Here is a 27,213-nt window from a genome sequence, read left to right as displayed (position 1 = left end):
CCTTCCCAAACATATTTAGTCACTAAGCATACTACAGTGTTGCAGGGCTATGGTGATAGTATCATAAAGTATGTTTATTCTACTAGTTATCTGGTGCTATAGATCTTGAGCAGAATTCACAGTTATGGGAATATTGTCAGGATTTATCATTAAAATCTTCAAAGAAACTGTAGTCAGTTGTAGTGTGATTCATCTTAGATATGTAGGTTTTTCTGCTATAATACTATTTATGTGTTTCTGCAATATCTTGCTTTTTATAAAATCCATCAGTGTCTATGAGGACTGTAAGGTTGAGACAGACTGCTGAAAATCTATATCACTTTTTAATCAGAGCTGCACAAGACCTGAAGAGAGAACTTGTGCTGCTTGGGCAGGCAGCTGAGCATGGCTGGAGGCTGCCACAGCAATTATTGTAAGCACACAGAACCAAGAGTGTGTGCTCAGCTGGCCCACTTGAAGTCAAGTAGGATAGCAGGTACTAGAGAGCACAGGTGGCCCTGGAACTCTGGACAGCAGCTCTGTCAGTGGTTGACAAGGGAGATGGCTGTGCAGTATTGGGGATGACCCTGAGTACAGGTACAAGTTTTAAAACTTCTTAAAATATGTCTAAAAATGTTCCTGTGGTTAGTGCAGCCTCTATACGCAGGGCTTTTCCCTTTGCTGCTGAAGACCCTTATTTTCCACCCACTGCTCTGGCTGCCTTCCCAGGAAAAACAATGTGTGCACCAAGTGACCTTCACATTATCCTAACTTTCTTTCCTGTTCATCAATTGAGGATGAGCTCCTTTTTATTAAAGAAATACCTGTTGTACAGAGCAGACTCAAGGATCACTTCCTAGTCAGTGTGTTTCTTTAATACTCGTTTTTGCTCCCCAACTTCCCTTGTCCACAGTGACCAGTACCAGCTTAACATTGTGCTTGCTCATATCCTTCTCCCATTCCGTTTCCTTCTTTACCTTAAATAGTAGCAAGATAGATACATACCTTAGGAAATAGTAGTTAAGATAGTGCTCTAGGGAGGTGTTGTGGCCTTGCTTAATATGTGAGAATGCTTTTGGCCCTTAGAGAAAGGAAGATGTGGAAAATTTAGAGTCAAGTGGAAAATGACTGAAGAAAAAGTGAAAGGGAGAAAAAAATGGAAATGAAATTAAACTATATAACTAAAAACTTGGCACTATTTAAATTTAAATTTTTATTATTCACTATTAACCAGTTGGCTAAAGTGATAAGCTCATATTAGTGTATATTATTAGCAGGGCATAATGCTAGACACTTAGCTTGTGTTATCTCGTTTAGTTCATTTATTTTAATTAAAAAACAGAGTAATAGAAAAATGTAAGTGTACTCCCCACCTAGGATTAATAACACATTTTAATCTTTTTGTCTTTTTAAATTCACATATTTTTATAACAGAAACAATATGGCAGATAAGTTTGAAATCCCTTGGGTTTCCTTTCTGAGTCACACTCCTCTTTCTCTCTCTTTAGATACAGCAGTTATCATGAGTTTTCTATGAATCTTGCTCGTCCATATTTATATACTTGTATTACATATGTATCCATAACAATATTTTATTGGTTTTTGTGTTAAAAAAATAACATTATGGGTGTTATGCTGTACGTATCTTATTTATCCTCTCGTTTTTAAGGTCTCTCCATGCTAAGAGATATAGATCTGGTTCCCTCACATTAACTTCTGTATAGTATTCTGTTGTATGAATACACCACCATTTACCCATCCTCCTATTGATTTATACTGGGTCCAGTTTGCTGTTCTTACAACAGTATCAAGATGTGCATTCTTGTTTAGGTCTCCTGGTGCATGTGACAGAGTTTCAGGGTATATAGTTAGGATTTCCTGGTTATAGGCTATGCACATGGTCAACTTCATTTGTCTCATTTGATTCTTAAAAATGTTAATTGAGGCAGGGGCATGATCCCCATTTTACACATGAGAAAACTGTGGTGTTGAAATGCTATGTAACATGGCTAATTTAATTCAAGCCAGTACTTCAATCTAGATTGAATTTCACCCATTTAAATCCATTCCATATAAATCCTCAACTTTTAACCTTTGTGATTGTTAGAACAATTGTAGCCAGGCAGTTGTATGGCATCATTCCAAAGTAAAGAATCAAAGCAGGTAATGAGGTGGAGGGGGCATATAAGAAAGATCAACAGATGGACATACACCCTTTGTTGTAGTTATCAAAAGGGTTCAAATTTTCCAGTAAAACATGCTCTATAAAATGATGGGTCTGTGTTTTCCTTATGAGCCAGACTGTTTCTTTATGATAGAGGACTATTTTTTATGTTACTTGATATATATATTTTAAATGCAACGTACATGCTATTTTGATTTTAAAACGATGTTATAGTGAGCATGTGAGAGTCTGTACTTACTTTGCAAATCATACAGACCATTTTCTCCAGGTTAAGAAAGCTATCTGAATGTGATTCTTTTTTTCATGACACTTTATTCACCCTTGGACCATATCCTTTAGACTTTATTTGTGCTTTTGTTCTTTTCTTCACCTTCTAGGTAGAAAATCTGATATATTAATTGTGAAAATTCTAGAGCTACATGAGGAATGCTCCATCCAAATTGCCATATGTGAGCAGTTAGTGGAGCTGCAGGCTGACAGCCCTTCTCAAGGTGAGGCCCCTGGGACTAGCCTGAAGGTTCTCTTCACCAAGGAGACTGCACACTACCTCAGGGGACATCCCCAAGACATCGTCCATATCTACCCTCCCTGGTGAGTGCAGAGAACTGATTCCAGCAGTCACCAACTGTGAGTTTGTCTCTAAAGACATTTTTATCAAGAACATTTTTGTCACTTTATTATAGAGAAATGCCAGGGGAAGAAAGCCAGGATTTGACATAGATTTTATGTAACAGAATCACTGGACTGTCTCTGATGGCTTGTTTGTTCTTCTGGCAGCAAATTTTTAATAATTCGGGAAGAGGTTTGAGGGAGAAACAACCATATCAAGATTCCTGCCTAAGTGGTGTGTTGTTATAAAATCTGACTATTTTTGTTTTTATCTTTCTTAAAAATATAATTTTAGTAAAAGGTATTATGTAACAATGGGATAATACACATTAATATTTCTTTGGTAATCGCTTTGGGGGAGTAAAAAGCATGAATTAAGACATAATAGGTTTTGATCTTCAGGAGTATAAATGGTCATTAATGGATCAGAAATTAAGGATATCATGTTTGCTTTCTTTTGAAGAGGATATTAATGTTTACCACAAAAAGAAGAAAATCTTATTTCTTTTGAGGGAAAGTTTGAGCAGCCTTGTTTTAAGAGCGAACTATTAATTTTATTGGCAACTTTGAAAAATTTCATTTATCTGTTAAATTCTTAGATTTGAAGTTGACTTACAGATTTTTAAGTTAGTTTCCTCCCAGAGGAAAGATCTTTTCATTGTATCCATAGCGAGCGATCATCAGTCTCTACTTAAATTCTTCACTAACAGGCTGAGGATATCAGAGGGTAGCTTGCATTATTTTATTTTATGTTTTAATACATTTTTTATTGAACAGTTTAACATCCATACAGGCTCACACACAGATTGTAAGTATACATTTCAATGAATAATCACAAAGTGAGTGCGTAATTTCTGTCCAGTCCGAGAAATAGAATGCAGTCCGTACCTGACTGCCCCATCCCCCTCCCATTTCCTCCCTATCCCTCCTGCCCCAAGTGACCATCATCCTGACTTCTGATGCAGTGGACTCCTTCAAATGTTTGAGAACTTTGTGTAAATAAAATCATACAGCAGTCATACAATATGCATTCTCTTTTGCCTGACCACTTTCACTTAATATTATGCTTGTGAAATTCATAATTTTGTTGCATTTAGCAGTTTGTTCATTTTCATAGCTATATAGTATTCCATTGTATTAATTTATGCAATTAATTCATCTGTTCTTCTGTTGGCAGATAGTTGGGTGTCTTCAGTTTGAGGATATTATGGATAATGCTGTAATAAGCAACTGTCATTCTGTGTAGCTTACTCAGGAACATAGTGCCCTTAATTCTCTTCTCTCCAAAATTTTCCGTTATCCTACAATCATGCCATTGTTTTTGACTATGTTAAAATTTTTTTTTTTTTTGCTTGAGGAAGATGGTCCCTGAGCTAACATCTGTGCCAGTCTTCCTCTATTTTGTATGTGGGATGCCGCCACAGCATGGCTTGATAAACAGTGAGTGGGTCTGCACCTGGGATCCGAACCCATAAACTCTGGGCTGCGGAAGCAGAGTGCGCAAACTTAACTGCTATGCCACTGGGCTGACCCCTCAAAAAAATTTTTTTTAATTCACCTTGACCATCCATCCTCTTCCTCTTGGTTCATTCTTCTCCTTTCCTTTATAACAAAATGCCTCAAGGAGTTGCTGAAGCACTGTGTCCAGATTGTTCCCTCCATCCCTTCCTGAGCCCATTTAATTCTGGCTTTTCACCCAGCACTCTCCCGATGTTGCGCTCCGCGGTGTCAGCGGTGATCTCCCTGTGGCTCCTCCAGTGATCACTTGTGTGAGAGTCGTGTTTCTCTGTGCAGTGTTCACTCCTGGTTTGTTTCATTGTCACCCTTGCACTCCTCTTCATACCTTTTCCTGGCTTCTCAGTACTGAAGTGCTGCCAGATTCAGTCCTAGACCTCTTCCTTCTCTGTCCACCTCACCCCCTTGGTGATTTCGTCTCGTCTTGTAGCTTTAAATACCAGCTACATGCTGACAACTCTGCAAACTGTATCTGCAGCCCATGTCTCTGCCCCGTCACCAGAGCTACATGCCTTCCTGCCTCCCCCACAGCTCCACCTTGGTGCTGACGGCATGGCAGAATCGGCTTCTAACCTTCCCTCCTCCCCATCTCAGGAAATGGAAACAATCTTCTTACAGTTCCTCCGGATATCCTCAACTCCTCTTTTTCTCACGATCTCCCTTCTACCCATGGGAACCTCCTGGCAGCTCTCCCTGTGAATCCACACAGAGTCCAGCATTTCTTGCCACTTCCAGTATCATAATCCTTTCTGGGTAATCATTGTCTTTCTTCTGGATTATTGCAGTACTCTCTTAAATCATCTCCTTGATTTTTCCCTTGCCCTCCTCTGTCTTTCCTCAAGATGACTAGAGGAGCAAAGCTATGAATATTCAAGTGATCATACTGCTTTTTGGCTCCACACTCCCCAGTCGCTGCTCACCTCATGCAGAGTTAAAGCCCCTTCTGAGCTCTGGGACCTCATTTGCTACCCCTCTCACCTTCCCCAGTTCCATTTTGGCCACCTTGGACTCCATCCTGATTCTCAAATTCCACACCACTCTCACCTTGTTCTTGCTGCACCTGTGCTGGGAGGCTCAGTCCTACTCCCTTCCTGTGTCCTCATAATTTACTATTTTCTTGTCTCCTCTAAGCATTTGCTCATGTTACCTTCTAAAGAGACCTTATCAGGGTCCCATATCTAAAACTGGAAACTACACCCCACATTTTCTAAAGTAACTTTTGAAATGTTAGTGGGCTCTGGATCCGTAGCTCTTGACCTGTATCTTATCTTTCAGTAAGCAGGTCAAGTTTAACTCTTAGAATCACTGTGTCGGTCCCTATAGCATCATAGTTTCTCTAGATCTTTATACCTTTACTATGGGTTTTTTTTCCCTCTCATTTCATTTTTAGTAGGTATTTAATACATATGATACAGATATCAAAGGATATACAGCGAGCAGTGAGTCTTCTTCCCATACTTATTCACTGAGCTACTCAGTTCCCATCCCCTGAAATAGCCACTGATACCAGTTTCTTGCACACCTTCCAGAGGTGGTGTGTGTGTGTGTGTAATCCACACACAAATATATATACCCATATATAAACTCACGTACTTACATGTATATATTTCCCATCTTTATTTAGTTATTTTACAAAAATGGCATCAAATGATACTCTTTTGTACCATGCTTTTCTATTTTAAAAATATATCTTGGAGATCATTCAGTAGCAGTATATTAGTATATAAATAAATGGTTGCTACATTCTTTTCACTGACTTCTAATTTGGAGATACCATTATTATTCAGTCGGGCCCTTTGGATGGACATATAGATTGCTCCTCCTCTTTGATTACTTAAACAAGTACTGCCATGGGTACGTCAATTTCTACATGGGTGAGGAAGAGCTATAAGATAGATTTCTGTAAATGTTATTGCCGGATCGAAGGACATGTGCTTCTAATTTTAGCAGACATTGTCAAATGGCACTGCTTTACATTCTCACTAACAGTGCATAAAGTGCCTCTTTCCCTCTCCTTACCAGCCTACTGTATTGGTCTTGATGAAATTAAAATCTGGAAAATGGTATTTATCATTTTAATTTGTATTTATTTTACTGTAATATGGGTTTAAGAATCTTTCCCTGTGTTTAAGAACCATTTGTATTTTATTTTCTGTGAAATACCTATTGATGACATTGGACCATTCTTTGCTTGGATTGTTGGTCTTTATCTTAGTGATTTGTGTCAACTCTTTAGAAATGATAAAAATAGCTCCTTGTCAATCATATACATTACAATTAGTTTTCTCCCAGCTTTTCATTAGTCTTTCGACTTTTTTAGGGGGGAAGGGTTTTGTTTCATTTATTTCTTTTTGATAAGCAGAGATATTCTGTTTTTCCATGGTTGAATTTATCCATCTTTTATAGCTTCTGGGTTTTATATCATAGATAGTAAAGAAATCAAATCTTCCTCACTGTGAGATTAAAAACTTATTCTGTGCTTTATTCTAATACTTTATGGATTATTACTTTTTAAAATTTTGCATTTAAATCTTTAGCCCCCTTGGAATTTACATTTATATAATATGTAAAGTAGGAAATGCAATTTTAATTTTTTCCAAATGGCCACTCAGGTGTCCCAACACCATTTACTGGACATTTCATCTTTTCTCTACAGAATTGCATTACCATGTTTATGGTGTACTAAATTCCCACGTGTATTTTGTGCTATTGTTACCAAACCAAAATGAGTTTGCTTCCTGGTGAGACTTTCCACCAGACGTAGTTGTTACACAAAGTAAAGTGTGTTTGCAGCAAATAGGAGACTACATGTAATCGTTTCCAAAGTCTTGACTCTCCGTGAACAAAGGGAGGCAGGTTCCTTTTATTTCCTGTGGGGAATGAATATTTAAAAGGGAAGTTTTGTCATCATATATAGAAGTGGGTTTTAGCTAGCACAGGCACAGTCTGAAAACATGCTTTCACATGCATTGCATGTTCTGCTAATAAGGTCTAGGCTCCTCCTAGGACAGAGATTATAGTATTGAGATGAGAAAAAGGGCATTTTCTGGCATCCTTGGGTCATTTGAGCAGGTTCTGCCCTTGCACTGGGTCTTGCTCTGGTTCAGGCCTGGTTGATGCTGGTATCTCTTCCTGACATAGCTCTGAAAAACAACCTTGAGGGAGTATTAAGCACCTTTGAACTTCCTTCAAGCTGCCTAGGGAATGCACCAGTGACAATATTTCTTGTTCTTATAATATAGCTACATATACATATGTTGGTATTACACTATTTCAATTATTATAGCTTTGTATGGTATTTTAATATCTGCTAGGGCTACTCATCTTTCATTAAGCTTATTTTTTAGAATTTTTCTACTTATAATTACATCTTTTTCTTTTTTGCTTTAAAAATGTTTCTTGTTTTAATTCAAATGAAAACGATTACATATGTATTAGAAAAAATTAAAAACAATTCACAAGTACATAATATAGAAAGTGAATCTTCTCATCTCCACCTCTTGAAATAATCATACCTCCCCTAGATAACCACTGTTAACCATTTAGAGTCTAATCTTCCAGCATCTTATTTTTTTAAATAAATTCTTAAAAATTTGATTATGATGTATTTAACACATCCTAAGTAATATATGTGTTCTATATCTAAGATACATATCCTGCTTATTTTTCTATAAAAACTTTAGGTTTAACTTATCTAATTAAAGACTTTTTGTTATGTTTATTGATATAATGTTAAATTTATGAATTCATGGAATAGGACTTAAAAGCAGTCTCCAAGTAAGTTTCTGCTAGAATGCTCCACCCTTCCTCATGGTGATGGAGTTAATGGCAGCATATATCAGGACACCAGGGTTCTGATCTGTTACCTTGAATCTGTCTTCCTTCAGAAATCTGTCCTGTTCAACATATTCTTTCCTATAGTAGTTTTGCTCCTTTCTATAATGTAGGTCTTTCTTTCAGTGAAGTCTAAGTTCATTTGTGATGGCAAGAGCCACTTCTTCTTTTTTAATCTCTTCCCTCCTCAGCTTCTAATTGTTTTTGCAAACCTCTATATATTTTTTAAAATATTTATTAAATGACATAGTTTTTTAAATACAAAATTTTAGTATCTAAGTGTGATTGTTCTTCCTTAGGGAAGATGTTTTAGAAGCATTAAATGTGAGTCACTTTCTTGGGCTCATGAGAAGTTAAATTAGATCAAGATTATCTACAAAGACTTATATTTACAAAAAATTTTTCAAATCCCACTGGCTCCTTAGACCTTAAAAGTGAATGAATTATTATCATTTGACTTTGAAATGGTTTTAGGTGGGGATCTTACCAAGGCAACTCCCTTGGTGGTTGCTTCTTTCATTCTTCTAGAGAAATAGATGGAATTCCCTGTGTGGTGCTATATGCAGAGATTGTTATTTCTAAACTCTTCGAATCTTTCCATTTTCTCCCTAAGTTTTTGGTTTTCATTCTTCGAGGATTTTTGCTCTATAAATGGAGTATAGCTTATAAAGTAAGAATGAAAGGTAATTCTATATTTACCCATTTTAATATGTGAGGTCTTACTGTTTTTATCTACCTTGCCATCCAATGGAAAATGAAGTTTGCTCTCTAGGAAGACAACTTGGAATGCTTGTGTTAACCAAGCCAAATGGTACTGGATATTAATGCTATCGTTTAAGGACTTTGGCAAATTTATGAAGTAAAAATATCTGAAATAGATATAATTTGGTAAACTTCCTTGGAGTCATTGGGACCTTTCTCAAAATGACCATCTCCAAAGAAAGAAACAAATATATGAATACATTTAATAAATACAGACACATGAAAGTTCATTCTTACAAGTATCAAAGATATAAAGCAAGATAATTTGCAAAAATTTAAAAATATTCATCATTCCCAAATGTTGGTAAGGAATGTAAGTGGGTACCTTCTTTGACAATATATCACAAACATTAATGTGAATACATTTTGATATAGAACTTTTGCTTCTTGGACTTGATCCAATAAAAGTACTCAAATGTGTACAAAAGATATTGTCATAAATGTTTTGCTTAAAACCTTAAAATCTAAAACCAGCCTAAATAGCCATTAACATGGGATAGATTAAATAAGTTACTGTACGTATCTACAGTGTGTGATAATTTAGCACAGCAATGGAGATTTGTATTTGCACTTATAGAAAGATGTCTCTATCGCAGTGTTATTTCACAGAGAGCGGGTCACAGTCAGCACCCAGGGTCACTGGGCTGGGAGGAGCAGTACACTTCTCCTCTCCTTCATTATCCAGCAGAGAGACTTGAGACACTATCTGTATTAGTGTCCCAGGCTCCGATATCAAAATACTAGATTGGGGAGCTTAAGCAACAGACATTTATTTTCCCACAGTTTTGGAGGCTGGAAATCCAACTTCAAGGCACTAGCGGAGTTGATTTCCACTGAGGCCTCTCTCCATGGCTTGCAGATGGACACACTCTTGCTGTGTCCTCACGTTTTTTTCTCTGTATGTGCTCCTGTCTCTAGTGTCTCTTTATGTGTCCAAATTTCCTCTCCTTATAAGGATACTACTTAGATTAGATTAGAGCCCTCTCCTGATGGTCTCATTTTAACTTAATCACCTCTCTAAAGGCCCTCTCTCCAAATGCAGTAAGATTCTGAGGTACTGGAAGTTAGGGCTTCAACAGATGAATTTGGGAGGGACACAGTCCGGTCCATTACACTATCATAAAATTTAACACTTCCTGCTGAATATTTCAATTTTGTGAGTCAGTCAATCAGCTGATTTCTCTGTTCCCATGTCTCCCAGAGATGCTTACTTGCCAACCATCTAAATAGCTTCATGAATTGTATTATGTCTTATCATATATAGATTTAGATTTTTGTTAAAAAGATACATCTTTTTTTTTTTTTTTGTAGTGAGGAATATTGGCCCTGAGCTGAAATCTGTTGCCAATCCTCCCCTTTTTCCTTGGGGAAGATTGTCACTAAGCTAATATCTGTGCCAGTCTTTCTCTGTTTTGTACATGGGACGGCTCCACAGCCTGGCTTGATGAGCCATGTATGTGGTCCATGCCTGGGATCCAAACCTGCAAATCCCAGGCCGCTGAAGTGGAGCTTGCAAACTTAACCACTATGCCACTGGGCTTGCCCCCAAAAAGATGCTTCTTTAATTAAAAGAAACAGTAATAATATTTTTGGTACTTTAGGAGGAGAGTTGGATGGGAAGTAATTTTGAAAGATGAGTGTGTCAATATGGTACAGGTGATCTAGGCCATCTGTCTTAATAATTTGGAGGTTTCTGCTTTTTAATTAAGAACTCTTTTTCTTTATCCAAGTGTTAACTGAAGTCAGTCTAGATGCCACTTAAAAATAGCTCATAGTTAAAGAAACAAAAAGCCAAAATAATAAAAATGACTAGTCTTTTTTTTAACCTTGGCAAGTCATAATGAATATTTTTTTCCTCTAGCCTGTCTACTCTTTTCCCACTAAAAGCCTTTTACGTTCATTTAAACTGTTTTTCAAAATGGAAACAGTTTTGAAAAGAATCAACAGACTTCAGACACTGATATATGTCATTTAGTAATAAATGTGGGTTTACGTACAAGTGACTACTTACCGAAAGGAATTTAGAGCCCTCTCTATATACTGTCTAATAAAGTCGCATTGAATTCCTATAAGATGTAATGTTATCTTGGCTCAGCCAATCTGGGAATGAATGTAGAAGTAAAATGGCTTGCCTAGAATTAATTGTATTATGAAATAGTCATAGAATTATAGAACAGTAAGCAACTTATTAAAAAGTCATGAATCTGTAAAATTCCAAACATATAAAAATATAATAGTGAATCCCCATGACCCCATCACATATTTTCAACATTTGTCAACTACTGATTAGACAGCTTTTACTACTGAAGGAACGTGAAAGCTTTAAGTATAATATGATTCCAAAGAAACATTTTAGTACGTTGAACACAGATATTTTATTTTAAGGTGAAGGAGGAAGTTTTCTGTGATGGTAGTTGAAGGGAGAGGGAGGTAGAACTCATCTGGTTGATGAAATATGACCCACCACCAAATCTAAAGCCAGGATGAGCACCAGAGAAACATAAGTATGTGATAGTGCATCAAGGGACAACCAGGACACCTCTTACCTTGCTCACTTATTCACTCATTTATTCGTTCATTCAAAAATATTTATTAATACCCCTTGTGGGCAGATATTTTGTTTCCCCTCAGAATATGCATCCTTATATGAGGGAGGAGTAAAATCTTGACTTTCCCCATTATCTTGAATCTCTCTATCAGTAAATTCACATCATCATCTTTTTAATGACTACTTAGTATTCCACTATGTGGATATATTGTAATTTAAACAGTCTCTTATATTGAGTTTTTAATGTTGCTTCCCATTTTGGAGTGTTTTAACCAGTACTTGAATGAAAGTGCTTATACTCCCTTCTAGTTATATTCTTAAGATATTTGTAGAAGTAGAAATTGTTGGTCAGAGACTATAGGTGGGTTTGGGCTTTTCAACATATTATTACTATGGTAACCTGTAAAGGTTATAGCTGTTTCTACTGCTGCCCATTTTTCAGCAGTCATGTCAGTACCACGTGCAACCTTTTTTGTGAGTGCACATTATGATATAATTTCCTTGCTCTTTTCCGTATTCTCAGCAGGTAGTATATATCCATTTTTTTTGCTATCATAAACAACTCTATAATAGTCATTTGTATACACACATATCTATATAGTTTTGTACATATTTCAGATTATTGTTCAGAGTAGATTTTAGGAGCTGTTTTAGTTGGTTAAAGAGTACAGGTTTTGTTGTTAATGTCGCTGCTGTGATTTCCTGATATAATTAAATAATCTGTAAGCCTCACAGTAGTGTGCCTGCTACTGATCAAATTGAACACTTTCCTTGTTTTTACTGATGACAGCTGCTCTTGCAAATTGTTTTTCTTAACTTTTACTCATTTTATTTGTTGGGGTCCTAGGGTCTGTCTTATCAATTTGCCCATTTTGTGTAGTAAAATGTTTCTATTTATACACTTAGATCACTTATGATGATAATTTTGTTGTTTCCTTCCTAATATTTATGCTTTTTTACCTGTTTCATGTCTTAAATTGCATTGGCTAAAACTTGCAAATCAAAACTTTTCACTCCTTTATTCCCAGTAACTTGAATAATGCTTGGCACATATTAGGCACTCAGTAACTGTGTGATTAATGTTAAGTGTTAAATAATCATCAAGATGTTGTCAGCCTTGTTATACTCTCTGTTTAAATAAGAGGATATATTCCTCTATTTCATTGATTTGTGCATTCACTAAGAATGTACAAATTTATTTATTGAATGTTTACTTACTATATAATAGGCCTTGTGCCTAATAATGGGAATACAGTATTCAAAATTAATGATAAATCGTCTCTGCCTTTAAGGAGCTCACAGTGTGGTAGAATAGAAAGGTAATATAAACATGTTATAAAAGACTCTAGAAAGTATAATAATAGACCTATATACCCGGGATATGAGAACAGTGAAGAGGTAAGCATGGCTGATAGGTAGGTCAGTAGGGGAATGTGTGTGTGTGTATGCACGCACGTCCACGCGTGTATGTGTGCATGCTAGGGAGAGAACAGACTGACAGTGTCAGGAGTAGGTTCCTGGAGTTGCTGATTCTCTATCCGAACTATGAAGGCAGAGTTGGAAAGAACTAGGGAAGATACTGTGAGGGCATTTGAAGTAGAGGATACTGAATGAGCAAAGACCAATAAACCAAAATGGCAGGGTGTAAGGTGTATGCAGGGATATATGTAGCGCTATATGGATGAAGTGGAAAGTCTGAGGTAGGAGTGGCAGCAAGCGAGGATGGAGAACCTGTGTACAATGTTAAAGAGCTGGTATTAAATCCTCCTTGCTGTCCAGGAAAGGAGAGAGGTAATCTGATTCACACTTTAAAGTTTGTGGAGGATGACTAAGTGTAGAAGGCCAGAGAAAAGGCATCTAGGAAGATTTTGGAGTAGCTCAAGTGTAAGGGAAGATGATGACTTGGACTAGGATGGTAAACAGTGGACTCAAAATATATTTTTGAGTTACAGGCAACAGGATTTGCTGATGGGTTTGTTGTAATATGTGAAAGAAAGACAGGAAACAAGGAAGACTCCTCTAAGTTTATGGATTGAAGTATGGTGCCATATAGTAAAATGCCTTGTAGTGAAACTTGGGCAGATTTTGAGGGCACAGTCAACAGTACTTTGACACCAGCAATAGCTGGAGCTCTGAGTAAATAGGAGAGAGATTGTGATGCCAAAAGAGAAAGTCTGTCAACTGTTCTGGATTTTCACTGTAACCCATGTGTGGTAAGTGCCAGAGGAGTGAGGTAGAGCCCCCAGGATTGTTCATAGCTGTTTTTGTTTGTGCTTTATATTTACCACCTCAGATTCTTTGAAATGAAGAAAATGCTGCTCTTATTGCTAGGAGTAAAGCAATACTAAAGATGTAAGGTTTGTTTACTGGGTGGGATTATCTTCCTGTTGCAACAGCCAGAAAGCCAGTCTTTTCCCACCACAATTACAGGATGTCTTGAGAGGAAATAAATAGAAAAGGAAACAAATGCAGTGTGAAAAGGAAAAATTGAACACCATGATAATCTGGATAATCTAAAAACTGGAAAGAGGGCGAGAAGAAAATCAATCCTTTATGCTTATGTGAGAAAGGAAGAAAAGTAGATTGGTTGGTGCTCCACAGAACACTTTTTCTGGAGTCTTCATAGGAATATGACCAAAGGGTTCTTGTGCTCAAGTAATTTTGAGAAAGGCTGGTTAAATGTGGGCCAGTTACTGTACTCTAGGAGTGCTCAGTCTCTAATATGAAAATGTGTATTATGATTCATAATAGAAAGAAGCAGAAACAGGGGTACATACAAGCAAATATTAGTACACAAATGACCACATTCTTCCTAATCTAAGAAAGTGGATCAAGGGCAACTAAGGGGAGTGATGTCGCAAAAGATGGGAGATTAGGAAGCTCCAGGAATCCATACCTCTACCTAAACAACTATTGCAGTGACAGGAACTGTCTGAAGTAACTGTTTTAGAACTCTAGGGTCTAGTTGAACACTTGAAGTCCAAGGAAGACTTTGATAAAGAGTAAATTTTGAGTAATTTTAGCCTTTCAAGTGGTAGCATCTACCAGTCCACACCCCCCAGCCCCACAATCTTTGTGCAAAATGCTGGAGCCAGGGTGGGCATTATATCAGGGTTGTGTATTGATTGTCGAGTGCTGCTTTTGATTACTGAGGGCCTGGCACAGAGACTAGTGAACATTTTTTTAACCCCCATAGGCTGAACAGAAATATCACTCACCACCTATAACAAGGAATACATATCTTGAAAAAATAGTATGGAAAAGTCTTAAATGGATGAATCCAACCCTGAACAAGTAAGATTCAGCAATCCCTGAAGAGTGGCAGAATTACATTTCTAGAGTTACCACAAAAGTATACTCAAATACTCAATTCTCAGCAAAAATTAGAAAATATACAAAGAAACAGGAAAGAATGGCCCATCCACAGGAAAAAAAAAAAATAATTTGACAGAAGCTATCACTGAGGAAGCCCAGGCATTTGAATTATTAGTCAAAGATGGAAATCAGCAATCTTAAATATGGACAGTGAGTTAAAGGAAACCATACATAAGAAACTAAAGGAAATCAGAAAAATAATATATGAGCAAAATGAAAACATCAATAAAGATATAGAAATCATAAAAGAAAAACAGAGAAATTCTGCAGCTGAAAAGTACAATAACTTAAATTTAAAAACTCACTAGAGAGATTCTACAGCAAGATCAGTGAACTTAAAGATAAGACATTTGAACTTATGTAATTTGAGAGAGGAACAGAAAGAAAAAAAAAACAATGAAGAAAAATGAACAGCCTCAGGGATGTGTAGGACACCATAAATGTAGAAATATATACATTATAGGAGTACCAGAAGGAGAAATTTGAAGAAATAATCACTGACAACCTCCCACATCTGAGGAAAGAGATAAATATACATATCCAAGAAGCTAAATGATCTCCAAACACAATTAACTCAAAGAGATCCACATGAAGACATATTATAGTGAAACTGTCAAAATCCAAAGACAAACTTTTGAAAGTAGAAAGAGAAAAGGAATTTGTCTTGTACAAGGGGTCCTCAATAATATTAAGAGCTGATTTCTCATCAAAAACTATGGGGTCAGAAAATAGTCAGATGACATATTTTAAGTCCTGAAAGGAAAAAGAAAATACTGTCAACCAAGAATTATATGTCTGGCAAAACTGTCTTTCCAGAATGAAAGAGAAAGTAAGACATTTCCAGATAAACAAAAGCTGAGGGCATTCGTTACCAGTAGACCTACCCTACAAGAAATACTAAAGGGAGCCCCTCAGGTTGAAATGTAAGGATACTAAACAGAAACTTGAACGTAAGAAAAAATAAAGAACAGTGGAGAAGGTAACTATATAGGTAAGTATAAAAGTACAATGTTATTGTATTTTTGGTATTTTTTGTAATGTTCTCTTTCTCCTGGAAGATTTAATAGGAAAATTTATACATGAATAACTACAAATCTGTGTTAATGGGAAACCAGTGTATAAAGATGTAGTCTATGACTGTAACAATATAAAGGGGGAGGGAAGGAGACGTACTACAGTAACAAAGAGTTTGTGTATGCTTGAAACATAGTTGGTATTATCCAAAGTAGATTGTTGTAAGTTTAAGATGTTAATTGTAATTTCTAGGATAAATGTTAACTAATCAAAAAATAGAGACAAAGGGAAAGAAGAAGGGAGTTAAAATGGTATACTACAAAAAATCATATAAATACAAAAAAAGTGATACTGTAGGAACTGAAGTAAAAATGAAAAACATGTAAGGCCTACAGAAAGCAATAGATAAATGGGAGAAATAAAACTTTTTATCAGTAATCACAACAAACGTAAATGGATAAAATTGAACTATTAGAAGATGGAGATTGGCACATTGGATTTAAAAGAAAACCAGGGTATATGCTGTCTACAAGAGACTCAATTTTATATATAAGGTCTCAAAAGTCGTTGAAAGTAAAAGGATAAAAAAAAAATAGATTCCTTACAAACTAGTAACTAAAAGAGAACCAGGGTAAATATATTATTGTAAGAAGAAATAGAGTTTAAATTGAAAAAGGTTATAAGAGACAAAGAAGGATATTATATATTGATAAAAGATTCAGTACACAAAGAGGTAACAATTCTAAACATATACATACCTAGCAAAGGAACTCCAAAAATATATGAAGCAAAGAATTGAAAGAACTAAAGGGAGAAATAGATAGATCTACAATAAATAATTAGAAATTTCAGTATCCCACTTTCAGTAATGGACAGAACAAACAGACAGAAGATCAATACAGAAATAGAGGACTTGAACAACACAATAAACCAATTAGACCTAGCAAACATATATAGAACACTCCATCCCTAAACAGCAGAATATACATTCTTCTTAAGTGCACATACAACATTCTCCAAGTTAGACTATACATTAGGCCACAAAACAAGTTGTTATGAACTGAATTGTCTGCCCTCAAAATTTATATGTTGAAGTTCTAACCCCTAGTACCCCTCACAATGTGACTATGTTTAGAAATAGGGCATTTAAAAGGTAATTAATAAGGTTGAATGAAGTCATATGATGGGGCCCTAATCCACTATAACTGATGCATCCTTATAAGAAGAAGGACAGATGCCAGGAATGCATATGCTCAGACAAAGTGCCATGTGAGGATGCAGTGAAAGGTGGCTATCTGCAAGCTAAGGAGAGAGAACTTAAGAGAAACCAAACCTGCTGACACTTTGATCTTGGACTTCCAGCCTCCAGAACTGTGAAAAAATAAATTTCTGTTATTTAAGCCACCAAGACTGTGATATTTTGTTATGGAAGTCATAGGAAACTAATGTACAAATCTTTAATTTAAAGTGATTAAAATTACAAAGTATCTTTTATATTCACAGTGGAACAAAACTAGAAATTACAAACAGAAGGAAAACTGGAAAACTCTTGGATATATTGAAATTAACAATACAGTCTTAAACAGTCATTGGATTGAAGAAATCACAAGAGAAATTAGAAAATACCTGAGACAAGTGAAAATGAAAACAAAGCACACCTAAACTTATTATGTAAAAGCAGTGCAATGTTGGAGATTTATAGTTGTAAACATATACATTAAAAAAGAAAAACCTCAAATCAACAATGTATCCCTACCCCTTAAGGTACTAGGAAAAAAAAAAGAGCAAACTAAATCCAATGCAAGCAGAAGGATGGAAATAATATATATTGGAGTGGAGATAAATAAAATAGAGGGTAGAAAAATACTAGAGAAAATGAATTAAACCAAATATTGGCTCTTCGAAACGGTCAACAAAATTGACAGACATTTAGCTAGACTGACCAAGGTAAAAAGAGAGAAAACTCAAATTTTAGAATCAGAAATGGAAAAGGAGACATAACTATCAATTTTACAGACATACAATAGGATAATAAGAGAATAGTATAAATAATTGAATGCCAACAAATTGGATAACTTAGATGAAATGGACAGTTTCCAAGAAACACACAATCTATCAAAAGTGACTAATGAAGAAATAGAAAAACTGAAGAGACCTATAACTAGTAAGGAAATTAAATCAGTAATCAAAACTCTTCTAACAAAGAAAACTTCGTGACCAGTGCATTGTGTCACACTTTTAAAGAATTAACGTCATCCTTCTCCAGCTGTTCCCAAAAATTGAAGAGGAGGGAATGCTTCCTAACTCATTCTGTGAGACCAGCATTACTGTGATACCAAAACTAGATAAAGACTAGGAACTAATACACTTTATGAATATTGATACAAAAATCCTTAACAAAATGTTAGCAAACCAAATTTACCAGCATATTAAAAACGATTATATACCATGTCAAAGTGATATTTATTCCCAGAATGCAGGGTTGGTTTACCATTTGAGAATAGATGGTTGTCATACACCACATTAATGGAATGAAAGAGGAAACCATACAATCATCTCAGTTGATGCAGAAAAAGCATTTGACAAAACCCAACACCCTTTTATGACTAAAAACAGTCAACAAACTAGGAACAGAAAGGACCTTCCTCAACTTGGTATGGGACATTGATGAAAAACCCACAGCCTATCATCACACTCAATGGTGACAAATTGAAAGCTTGCCTGTAGGATCAGAAACAAAAGAAGGATGGCTGCCTTTCACCTTGTCCATTCAACATGGTAGTGGAAGTTGTAAACAGGGCAATTAGGCAAAAAAATATAGTGAAGCCATCCAGATTTGAAAGGAAGACGTAAAATTGTCTCTGCTTACAGATGACATGATCTTTTATGGAGAAAACCCCAAAGATTACATGCACACACACACAGTTTGAACTAATAAAAAGTTCAACAAAGTTGCAGAATACAAGTCAACATGCAAAAATTAGTTGTATTTCTGTATACTAGCAATGAACAATCTGAAAAAGGAAATTAAGGAAACAATTACATTTATAATAGCATCAAGAAGAATAAAATACTTAAGAAAAAATTTAACCAAGGATATACAAGACTTGTACAGTGAAAACTACAAAACTTTGCTGAAAGAAATTAACGAAGACATAAATAAATGGAAAAGCATCCCATGTTCATGAATTGGAAGCCTTAATATTGTTAAGGTGACAGTACTCCGCAAAGGAATCTATAGATTCAATGCGATCTCTATCAAAATTCCAAAAGCATTTTTTTCCAGAAGGATGTATCAAGGAATACCAAATAGCCAAAACAATCTTGGAAAGGAAGAACAAAGTTGGATCGAACTTCCTGATTTCAAAACTTAAAGCTACGGTGATTAGTACAGTATGATATTGGCATAAGGACAGAGATATAGAACAATGGAATAGAATAGAAAGCCAAAAATAAACCCTTATATATATATAAATATGGTGAAACAATTTTCAACAGTGGTGCCAAGACCATTCAATGGGGCAGGACAGTCTTTTCAGCAAATGGTGATGGGAAACTAGATAGATAGCCATATGCAAAAGAACAAAGTTGGGCCACATACAAAAATTAACTAACAATAGATCAAAGACCTAAACTTAAGAGCTAAAACTATACAGTAGTCCCTCCTGACCTGTGAGGGATACGTTCCAAGACCGCCAGTGGATATCTGAAAGCACAAATAGTACTGAACCATATATATACTGTTTTTTCCTTTACTAAGCACTTAGCATGCTGTAACTGTTACTGTGGCTGTAATTTTTTGCAGTTTGAGGTGTGACAGCAAAACTAGCGTGAATTTCTGTTTCACAATATCCTGGATAGAAGATTCATTATTACCATACATCCTAGCAACCTCAGCATACGATTTTTCTTTTTCTCCTTATTAAGTCGAGAACTTTTGCCTTTCACTTAAAGGAAATGCTTCACAGCTTCTCTTTGGCATATCTGAATTGCCAGCATCACTACTCTTGTGCTTTGAGGCCATTATTCAGTAAAATAAGGGTTACTTGAACAGAAGCACTTCAACACCACAACAGTCAATCTGATAACCAAGACGGCTACTAAGTGACTGGTGGGTGGTTAGTGTATAAATTATGGATATGCTGGACAAAGGGATGATTCACATCCCAGGTGGGATGGAGGGGGCTGATGTGAGATTTCATCATACTACTCAGAATGGCATGCAATTTAAAACTTATGAAGTGTTTATTTCTGGAATTTTTCATTTAACATTTTAGGACCGTGATTGACTGTAAGTAACTGAAACCATGGAAAGTGAAGTCTTGGCTAAGGGGGCGGACTACTGTAAAACTGTTAGATGAAAATATAGGGGAAAATGTTTGTAATGTTGGATTTGGCAATGATTTCTTGGATATGACACCAAAAACACAGGCAATTTAAAAAATAGATAAGTTAACTTCAGAATCTAAAAACATTTGTGCATCAAAGGACAGTATCAAGAGAGTGAGAAGACAATCCACAGAAAGTGAGAAAATATTTGCAAATCATATGTCTGTTAAGGGATTAATATCCACTATATATAAGGAACTCCTACAACTCAGTGTCAAAAAATAAGCAATGAAATTTGAAAATAGACTTGAATAGACATTTCTCCAAAGAAGATATTCAAACAGCCATAAAGACATGAAAAGGTACTCTACATCATTAGTCATTAGGGAAATACAAATTGAAACCACAATGAGATACCACTTCATACCCATCAAGATGGCTATGATGAGAAACCATGGGAAATTACAAGTGTTGATAAGGACATGAAGAAATTAGAACTCTTGTACACTGCTGGTAGGAATTTGAAAAGGCACAGCTGCTGTGGAAAATAGTTTTGGCTATTCCTCAAAAAGTTAAAAATAGAATTACCATATGATCCAGCAATTCTACTGCTAAGTGTATATCCGAAAGAATTGAAAACCAAGACTCAAGCATTTGTACACCAGTGTTCATGGCAGCATTATTTACAACAGCCAAAAGGGGTAAAAAACCCAAGTATTCATCATCAGATGAACAGATAAACAAAGTGTTTTATATACTTACAATGAAATATTATTCATTCTTAAAAAAGAATGAAATTCTAATATATGCTACAATTTGGATGAACCTTGAAAACATTTATGTTTAGTGAAAGAAACCAGACACAAAAAAACAAATAATATTTGATTCTACTTAAGTGAGTTAGCTAGAATAGGCAAATTCATAGGAACAGAAAGTAGAGTACAGATCACCAAGGGGTAAGGAGAATGGAGAGTTACTATTTAATAGGTACAGACTTTCTATTTGGGATAGCTTAAAGTTCTTCAAATAGATAGTGGTGATGGTTGCACAACATTATGCATATACTTAATGCCACTGAATTTTCAACTTAAAAATGGTTAAAATGGTAAAATTTATGATATGTATATATGTTCTGCCACAATAAAAACAAGTACAGAAAAAGAAGAGAGCAATTAAAAGAGAACTACTTATTCTCTGGTGTTTGTTTCAGTTCATAAATTAGTTGTCTAATCAAAATCATACTTCTGTAGTACACATGTGAATGTAGAGGCATATATCTCTGTATATAAATCCAATTTAAATAGAATATTAAGTAAAACTTAGATATTAACATTTAGAATGTGTATATTGAATTAAGATCAAATAATCCCTTCATTGTAAGGTCCAAATCTGCGAGTTCACAGGATTCCAAAATCCCAGTTATGTCCCAACTAATTTATCATTAAACCCATTCAAGAGTGATAATTGCTAACATTTACATGAGTGTTCATTCTATGCCAGGTACTGTGCTCAATTCCTGAATCTCGTTTAACCTCACAACAGCCCTTCAGGATGGTTCCCCTCTGTCTTCCCCTTGTTCTATACCAAGAAACCTAAGCATAGAGACACTGAGAATAACAAGCACTGCTCAGGAAAATCATTAGTGAAACATCTCACCAAGCCAGAACTGCAAAAATACAAGTATTATGTACAAGTACCGAATAGGGCTTACCCCTCCCACCCCACTCTCTCTCAGAATTGTCACCCTGCAGTGTCCAATTGTGAGGCTCAAGAAGCTTTGATGGAGCGTTAGCGTCTGACATGACCTAAATGATAGATGCTGTGTTGGTGACCAGTGACAGGGTTGTGGCAGAGGGAAGAATGGTGATCCAGGAGAATGTTGCATGGTTGAGGAGCCCACGGGAACAAGGAGAAATGTCAATGCCTTAGATTCGAAGGACCTCGGTGGAAAGAGTACTGAGCTTGCACTTCCCAGAGTTTAAAGCCCACCACTACATTTCTGGCCATTTCTTTGAGCCTCATTGGGTTCATTTGTAACATGGCAGATATCTGCTTTGCCTTTTTACAAGGTGACTGAAGGTAAATAGTAATAAATAGAATGGTCCATTACCAACTCAGCTGTTTCCACATATATTTCCCTTTGACATAGAAACATGATTATAACTGTGTGGTTCAGAAGCTTCAATTTCCCACAGTGTTTGAATATGAAAATCATGTAAAACTCATGAAATTCTATAGAGAATTGTGGGATATTGCAGAGTGGTATAGGGTATCAAAGGATCAAATATAACACTGCTTACTGGGATCACACATGTAGGGTAAACTAAATGATGTCCTAGAGATAAGATGTGCTATTGACTTGTCTCTCAATGAGTGTGATTTATTAAGATTTATTAAGATCAGAGGATACTGTACTTTTTCTATCTAAAGCAGGGTTTGTTTACTTGAGAGAAGCTAGACATCATTGATCTCAAAATAAGTAATTTTGATGCAACAACACAAGCAGCTACTTGCAGAGATACAAGCCAATTACGATTTAGCTTTGAAGCCCTATTAAGAACACTGTGGTTAAAGCAATAAACTTATGGTTAAATATTAAACAGTATTGAATGAATGGAATGCTTTGTAGCTCATGCAGCCTCCCATTGGCCTGTGTGTACTCTTTATCGCAAAAGTAAAGATTGGAAAAAAAAAAAGTTTTACTGTTTAAAAAATTTCTGCTGTCTGGCCACGATCTTACAGGTGTGGAGTGTTAGTAAGCACAGTCCCTGAATTCCTGGCCCTGAGGTGCTGGCCTGTGAGTTACTGGACAGAGAAGGTGTGATAAGCATCACTGTTTTGCTATCCCAGTACACCCTCTTTAAGAACACTCCACTTAGTACACTAATTCTTTGAGATACAGAAACACATTCCGACCCATCAGGTTAAATAATATATAAGAACAAAAATATTATTTTTCGTAATATAGATTTATTCTTGCTTAAACGGTCTTAGAAACAATCATGTTCTCTGTCTTCTGGGAGTTCACATCACAGAAGCATAACATGCTATACCTGTATACATCCCAGCTAGAATGAAGAAAGTTTGACTAATTTTTCTAACTTAATTTTTCTTTTATTATTTTCAACATAATGATAATCTTTAAGGTAAAGGCAAAAGGTAGAATAGAGGTAGCCTTTGGCTGGTAGTGTTCTCAAAATGATAATGGCTTATTGTGGTCACCAAGGGTCCATGCTGTGTATCCACCTCTTTGTGGGCACTGTCCTTCCTGGAGTGTGTTTCCACACCCCTTGGTCCACATGACAAAACTTGTACTTCTCCCGCTCCTTCTCTTTGTAACTTTCCTTGCCTGCTTGCTCCCAACTCAAGGAAAACTTGGTTGCACTATCTTGTATGCCACATGGTGCTTCCACAAGCCTCCATTATAGCACATTCAACAGAAAATCACCTACAGTTACACTTCTGTCTTTCCTTCTACACTGTGAGCTTCTTGAGTGCAGGGCTAGTGTGATTTGTGGCATAAATGGAAATTGGCTTTGCAAGACCAGTGTGATCATAAGGTCTCCATGTTTTCCTAGAAGATCTTGAAATTAGATAACCAGCTCCTTTTTGAGGAGTCAGAAACAGGGGTGGGAATATGTATGCTACTATTTGCAGCTATGAAAGCACAGTTTACTAGATCTTCCTACTCTAGCTAAGATAAAAATGCTTGGGAAGTTTTCATTCTCTGTCTGCAAGTTTACAGGACAGAGGCCTTCCAGTAGCAGACATAGGTAGTATTCACTTAACACTAGTGCTATCCTGCAAAATTATTGCCAAACAAACAAGGAAAGTACAAGCAGGCATAATCACTGGGCTTCCAATTGTTTTCACATGGGACATATTATTTCTCACAGCCTGGCATGGTGACCTGTAAAGAATCTTTTCAGCATTCCTTATTGGGTGAAGAAAAATGACCAGAAGGAAAAAAAAATCAAACTAGTTTTGTTAATGACTGCTAAGTAGAGGTTCTGGTTTCTATATGTTTGACCACAAATCTTAAGCATATTATGGAATAATTGAGTTTATATATATATATTTATATATATATATATATATATATATATATATAAATATGGGGCTTCTGTTAATGCTGTGTAGAACATTCATGGATATTTTGAGAAGATTAAAAGTAATATTTTCAAAATGAGTGTGTTAATTATGAGCTTACTCAATAATCTTGCTCAGTAAAAATGCCATCCCTAGCTGTTTTAGGGATATAATCTTATAAGAATAATCCAAAGAGTAAAATAGTGGGAAAGCCAGTGCCTAAAAGATTATTCCAACCCCAATTACGACATCGCACTCTCAGTGTTGGTTCTGAACTCAGGGCCGCTTTTTGACAGGACTGAAGATCAGCTCTTGTGTGTTCGGGAGAGCTGTGAAAAGGTCAAGTTGCCATTTTGCATGTTTTCTCTTTCAGACAAGTCAATAATGTAAAAACATGGTTCTAAATTGTTATGTTTCCAAAATTGACCTCAGACCTTTTCCCTTCTCAACAGAAAATATAAATGCCTGTTTGATTTTATTCTGGCATCTAGAATCTTAAGGATTTTAGAAATAATTGATGTAAGAAATGAGAATCCAATCAAATGGAGAATTAATTTGTTACTTCCTCTCTGGTGGGATGTCTGTAGAATTTGCCATTCCATTTTGCAGATAAACATACAGAATTTATACAATTTTAGTTGCTTTATGGAAGCAATTGGATCATTCAGTGGCTAGGTTGTAATTAACATTCAAAATTCTTGGCTATCAGATCTGCTTGGGTTGTGTCTTTCATCATTTTTACCAGTAGTGTCATGAACACTTAGTTATAGAAAACAAATTCTTTAATATTTCTTAAGTTACTTTAGATCTCTAGGAAGCAACTTCATGTTCTGGAAGTAAATGTTTCATGGATTGTCTTCAACTACTGAGGAAGTGACAAGGGGCAGTAAGAGAGTGTTTTAGGAAAGGAAGGTTTTTATTTGGGTTACTTGAAAGCAGCAATATTGTCCTGAAATGCTGCTCTAAAGACAAATGTAGCTGAGTTATTGTCGCCTTTATCCCCTTTTCTGCAGTTTAGGGACAGCTGTTAAGGAAGGTAAACAGGTGGCCCAGCAAAGGCATCCAAACTCAGTTCACCATCCTCCCCATACCTGGCCAAGTTTTCCAGAAACATACGCTGGTTAAAATGTATACATGAAGGATAGTGCATTCTGTCCTGTTGTCTCATGTTTTATTTTTATTTCCTCCCTTTCCTGTGAGAATCAAACCAAATATTGAGGAATAAACTTGCGTCTATTGGCAGATGGTTAGGTCTGTTATATGTAAATTCCAGGGAACTACCACCAGTGGTGTTTACTTATGTTATTGTATTTTTGGTATTATTGTAATTTCTCTCTTTTTCATATATAATAGGCAAATACACACAGCACTAAATATAAATTTTTTTGTTAATGGGCATATAATATATAAGCATGTAATCTGTGACAATAACAATACAAAGAGGAAGAGATGGAGATGTACAAGAGCAGAGTGTTTAATAATGAAACTAAGTTAGTATTGTTTGAACTAGCTTGTTATAATTTTAAGATGTTATTTCCTTTTATTAGATGGATCAATTTTTTCGTCCCATATTTTTTTCATCAGTAGGTTTAGAAGTTATTACATCTATTTTCTATTGCTTAAGTGGTTATTCTTACATGTTTAGCTTGCCTGTTTAAACATGTATTAATCTAAAAACTTCTAAGAATAATTAATTTCTATATCCTGCCTTACCAAAAAGGCAAAATCTTAGCACACTATTATTTCCCCCTTCTCTCTCATTACTGTTTATGCTATAGTCATTTAAGAATTTAGTTTTAGAATTTTTTAACTTTATGCATCGCTATATATTTCAACTTAGCTATAACCTTTACTAGGTTCTTTGCTTGCTACTATTAAGCCTATATTTTATGTAGATTCTTTATTGGGTCGAATATTCATTTTCTATAAATTATCCTTGACAAATCTTAGCTCTAGAGAGGGTCTGTTTCTGAGTCCTTACATGTCTACAAATATTTTCATAATCACAGCCTTCCCATTTGAATGCTCTCTTACTGGGTATAGAATTCTTGTTTAAAATAATTTCTCCTCAGAACATCTCAAGATTGCTTCTAACATTCAGTTTTGCTGATGAGAATTTGTTTCTTTTTTTTTTAGTTGTTTCTACTCTGTTCTGAACTACATAAACTAGGTTACATAAATAATAGGATACCATCAGTAGCTTGAAATGTGAAAAGGACACCCTAAACATAAACAAATGTTAATACCACACTTGTACTTTTTAAAACAGCAACTTTGACACTCATTGCCAAATTGATTTAATACCTTTTGAAAATTTTAAGCTATCTCAAAATCTCACTTAAAAGAAACCATGCACTGATATTTTAAACCAAAGTAAATAACGTATATGTTCGTGCAGTGTCAAGGCTGTGGTTTTCCAATAGCTTTGCATTCCTCTTAGTAAAATTCTGTCTACATCTCATAACTGCTAGGTGTAAAGATTGTGAAATTAGGCATGATGTATCAAACTCAAACCACATTCCAATTTAACTCACTTTCTGGAACACAGGAAGCAGGTAAAATTTATAGGAAAATGTTTAAATCAAAACTAACTGCTACTGGGGCCGGCCTGAGTGGCGCAGCGGTTAAGTTCGCACATTCTGCTTCTCAGGCCGCCCAAGGTTTGCTGGTTCGGATCCTGGGTGCGGACTTGGCACCACTTGGCAAACGCCATGCTGTGGTAGGCATCCCACATATAAAGTAAAGGAAGATGGGCGTGGATGTTAGCTCAGGGCCAGTCTTCCTCAGCACAAAGAGGAAGATTGGCAGTAGTTAGCTCAGGGTTGACCTTCCTCAAAAAAAAAAACTAACTGCTACTGACACATACCATGAAAGTTAGCATCATCCACTGTGATTTCTTTTTTTAAAGCCTTACCGAGGTATAATTGACAAATGAAATTGAAAGGTATTTAAAGTGTACATTGTAGTGATTTGA

At 35.8% G+C, this 27,213-nt stretch overlaps 1 protein-coding gene across 22 annotated transcripts in view; it reads left to right on the top strand.

The window, feature by feature from the left end:
• SPIDR (scaffold protein involved in DNA repair) overlaps nucleotides 1–27,213 on the top strand; it is a 470,799-nt gene that overhangs the window by 189,997 nt on the left and 253,589 nt on the right. For 21 of the 22 annotated variants that reach the window (XR_011493246.1, XR_011493245.1, XR_011493244.1 and 18 more), the window contains one exon: nucleotides 2,542–2,755. Coding sequence is in view for 18 of the 22 variants with exons in the window: in XM_070481312.1 (XP_070337413.1) it covers nucleotides 2,542–2,755 (214 nt within the window). In the remaining 4 variants the exon portion in view is untranslated. Of the gene's footprint in view, nucleotides 1–2,541; nucleotides 2,792–27,213 lie in introns of all 22 variants that reach the window. The other variant, XM_070481321.1, reaches the window with a different exon arrangement.

Source organism: Equus asinus, chromosome 12 (assembly GCF_041296235.1).
Source record: "Equus asinus isolate D_3611 breed Donkey chromosome 12, EquAss-T2T_v2, whole genome shotgun sequence".
NCBI classification, from domain to species: Eukaryota; Metazoa; Chordata; class Mammalia; order Perissodactyla; family Equidae; genus Equus; species Equus asinus.
This window is presented reverse-complemented; position numbering and strand designations above follow the sequence as displayed.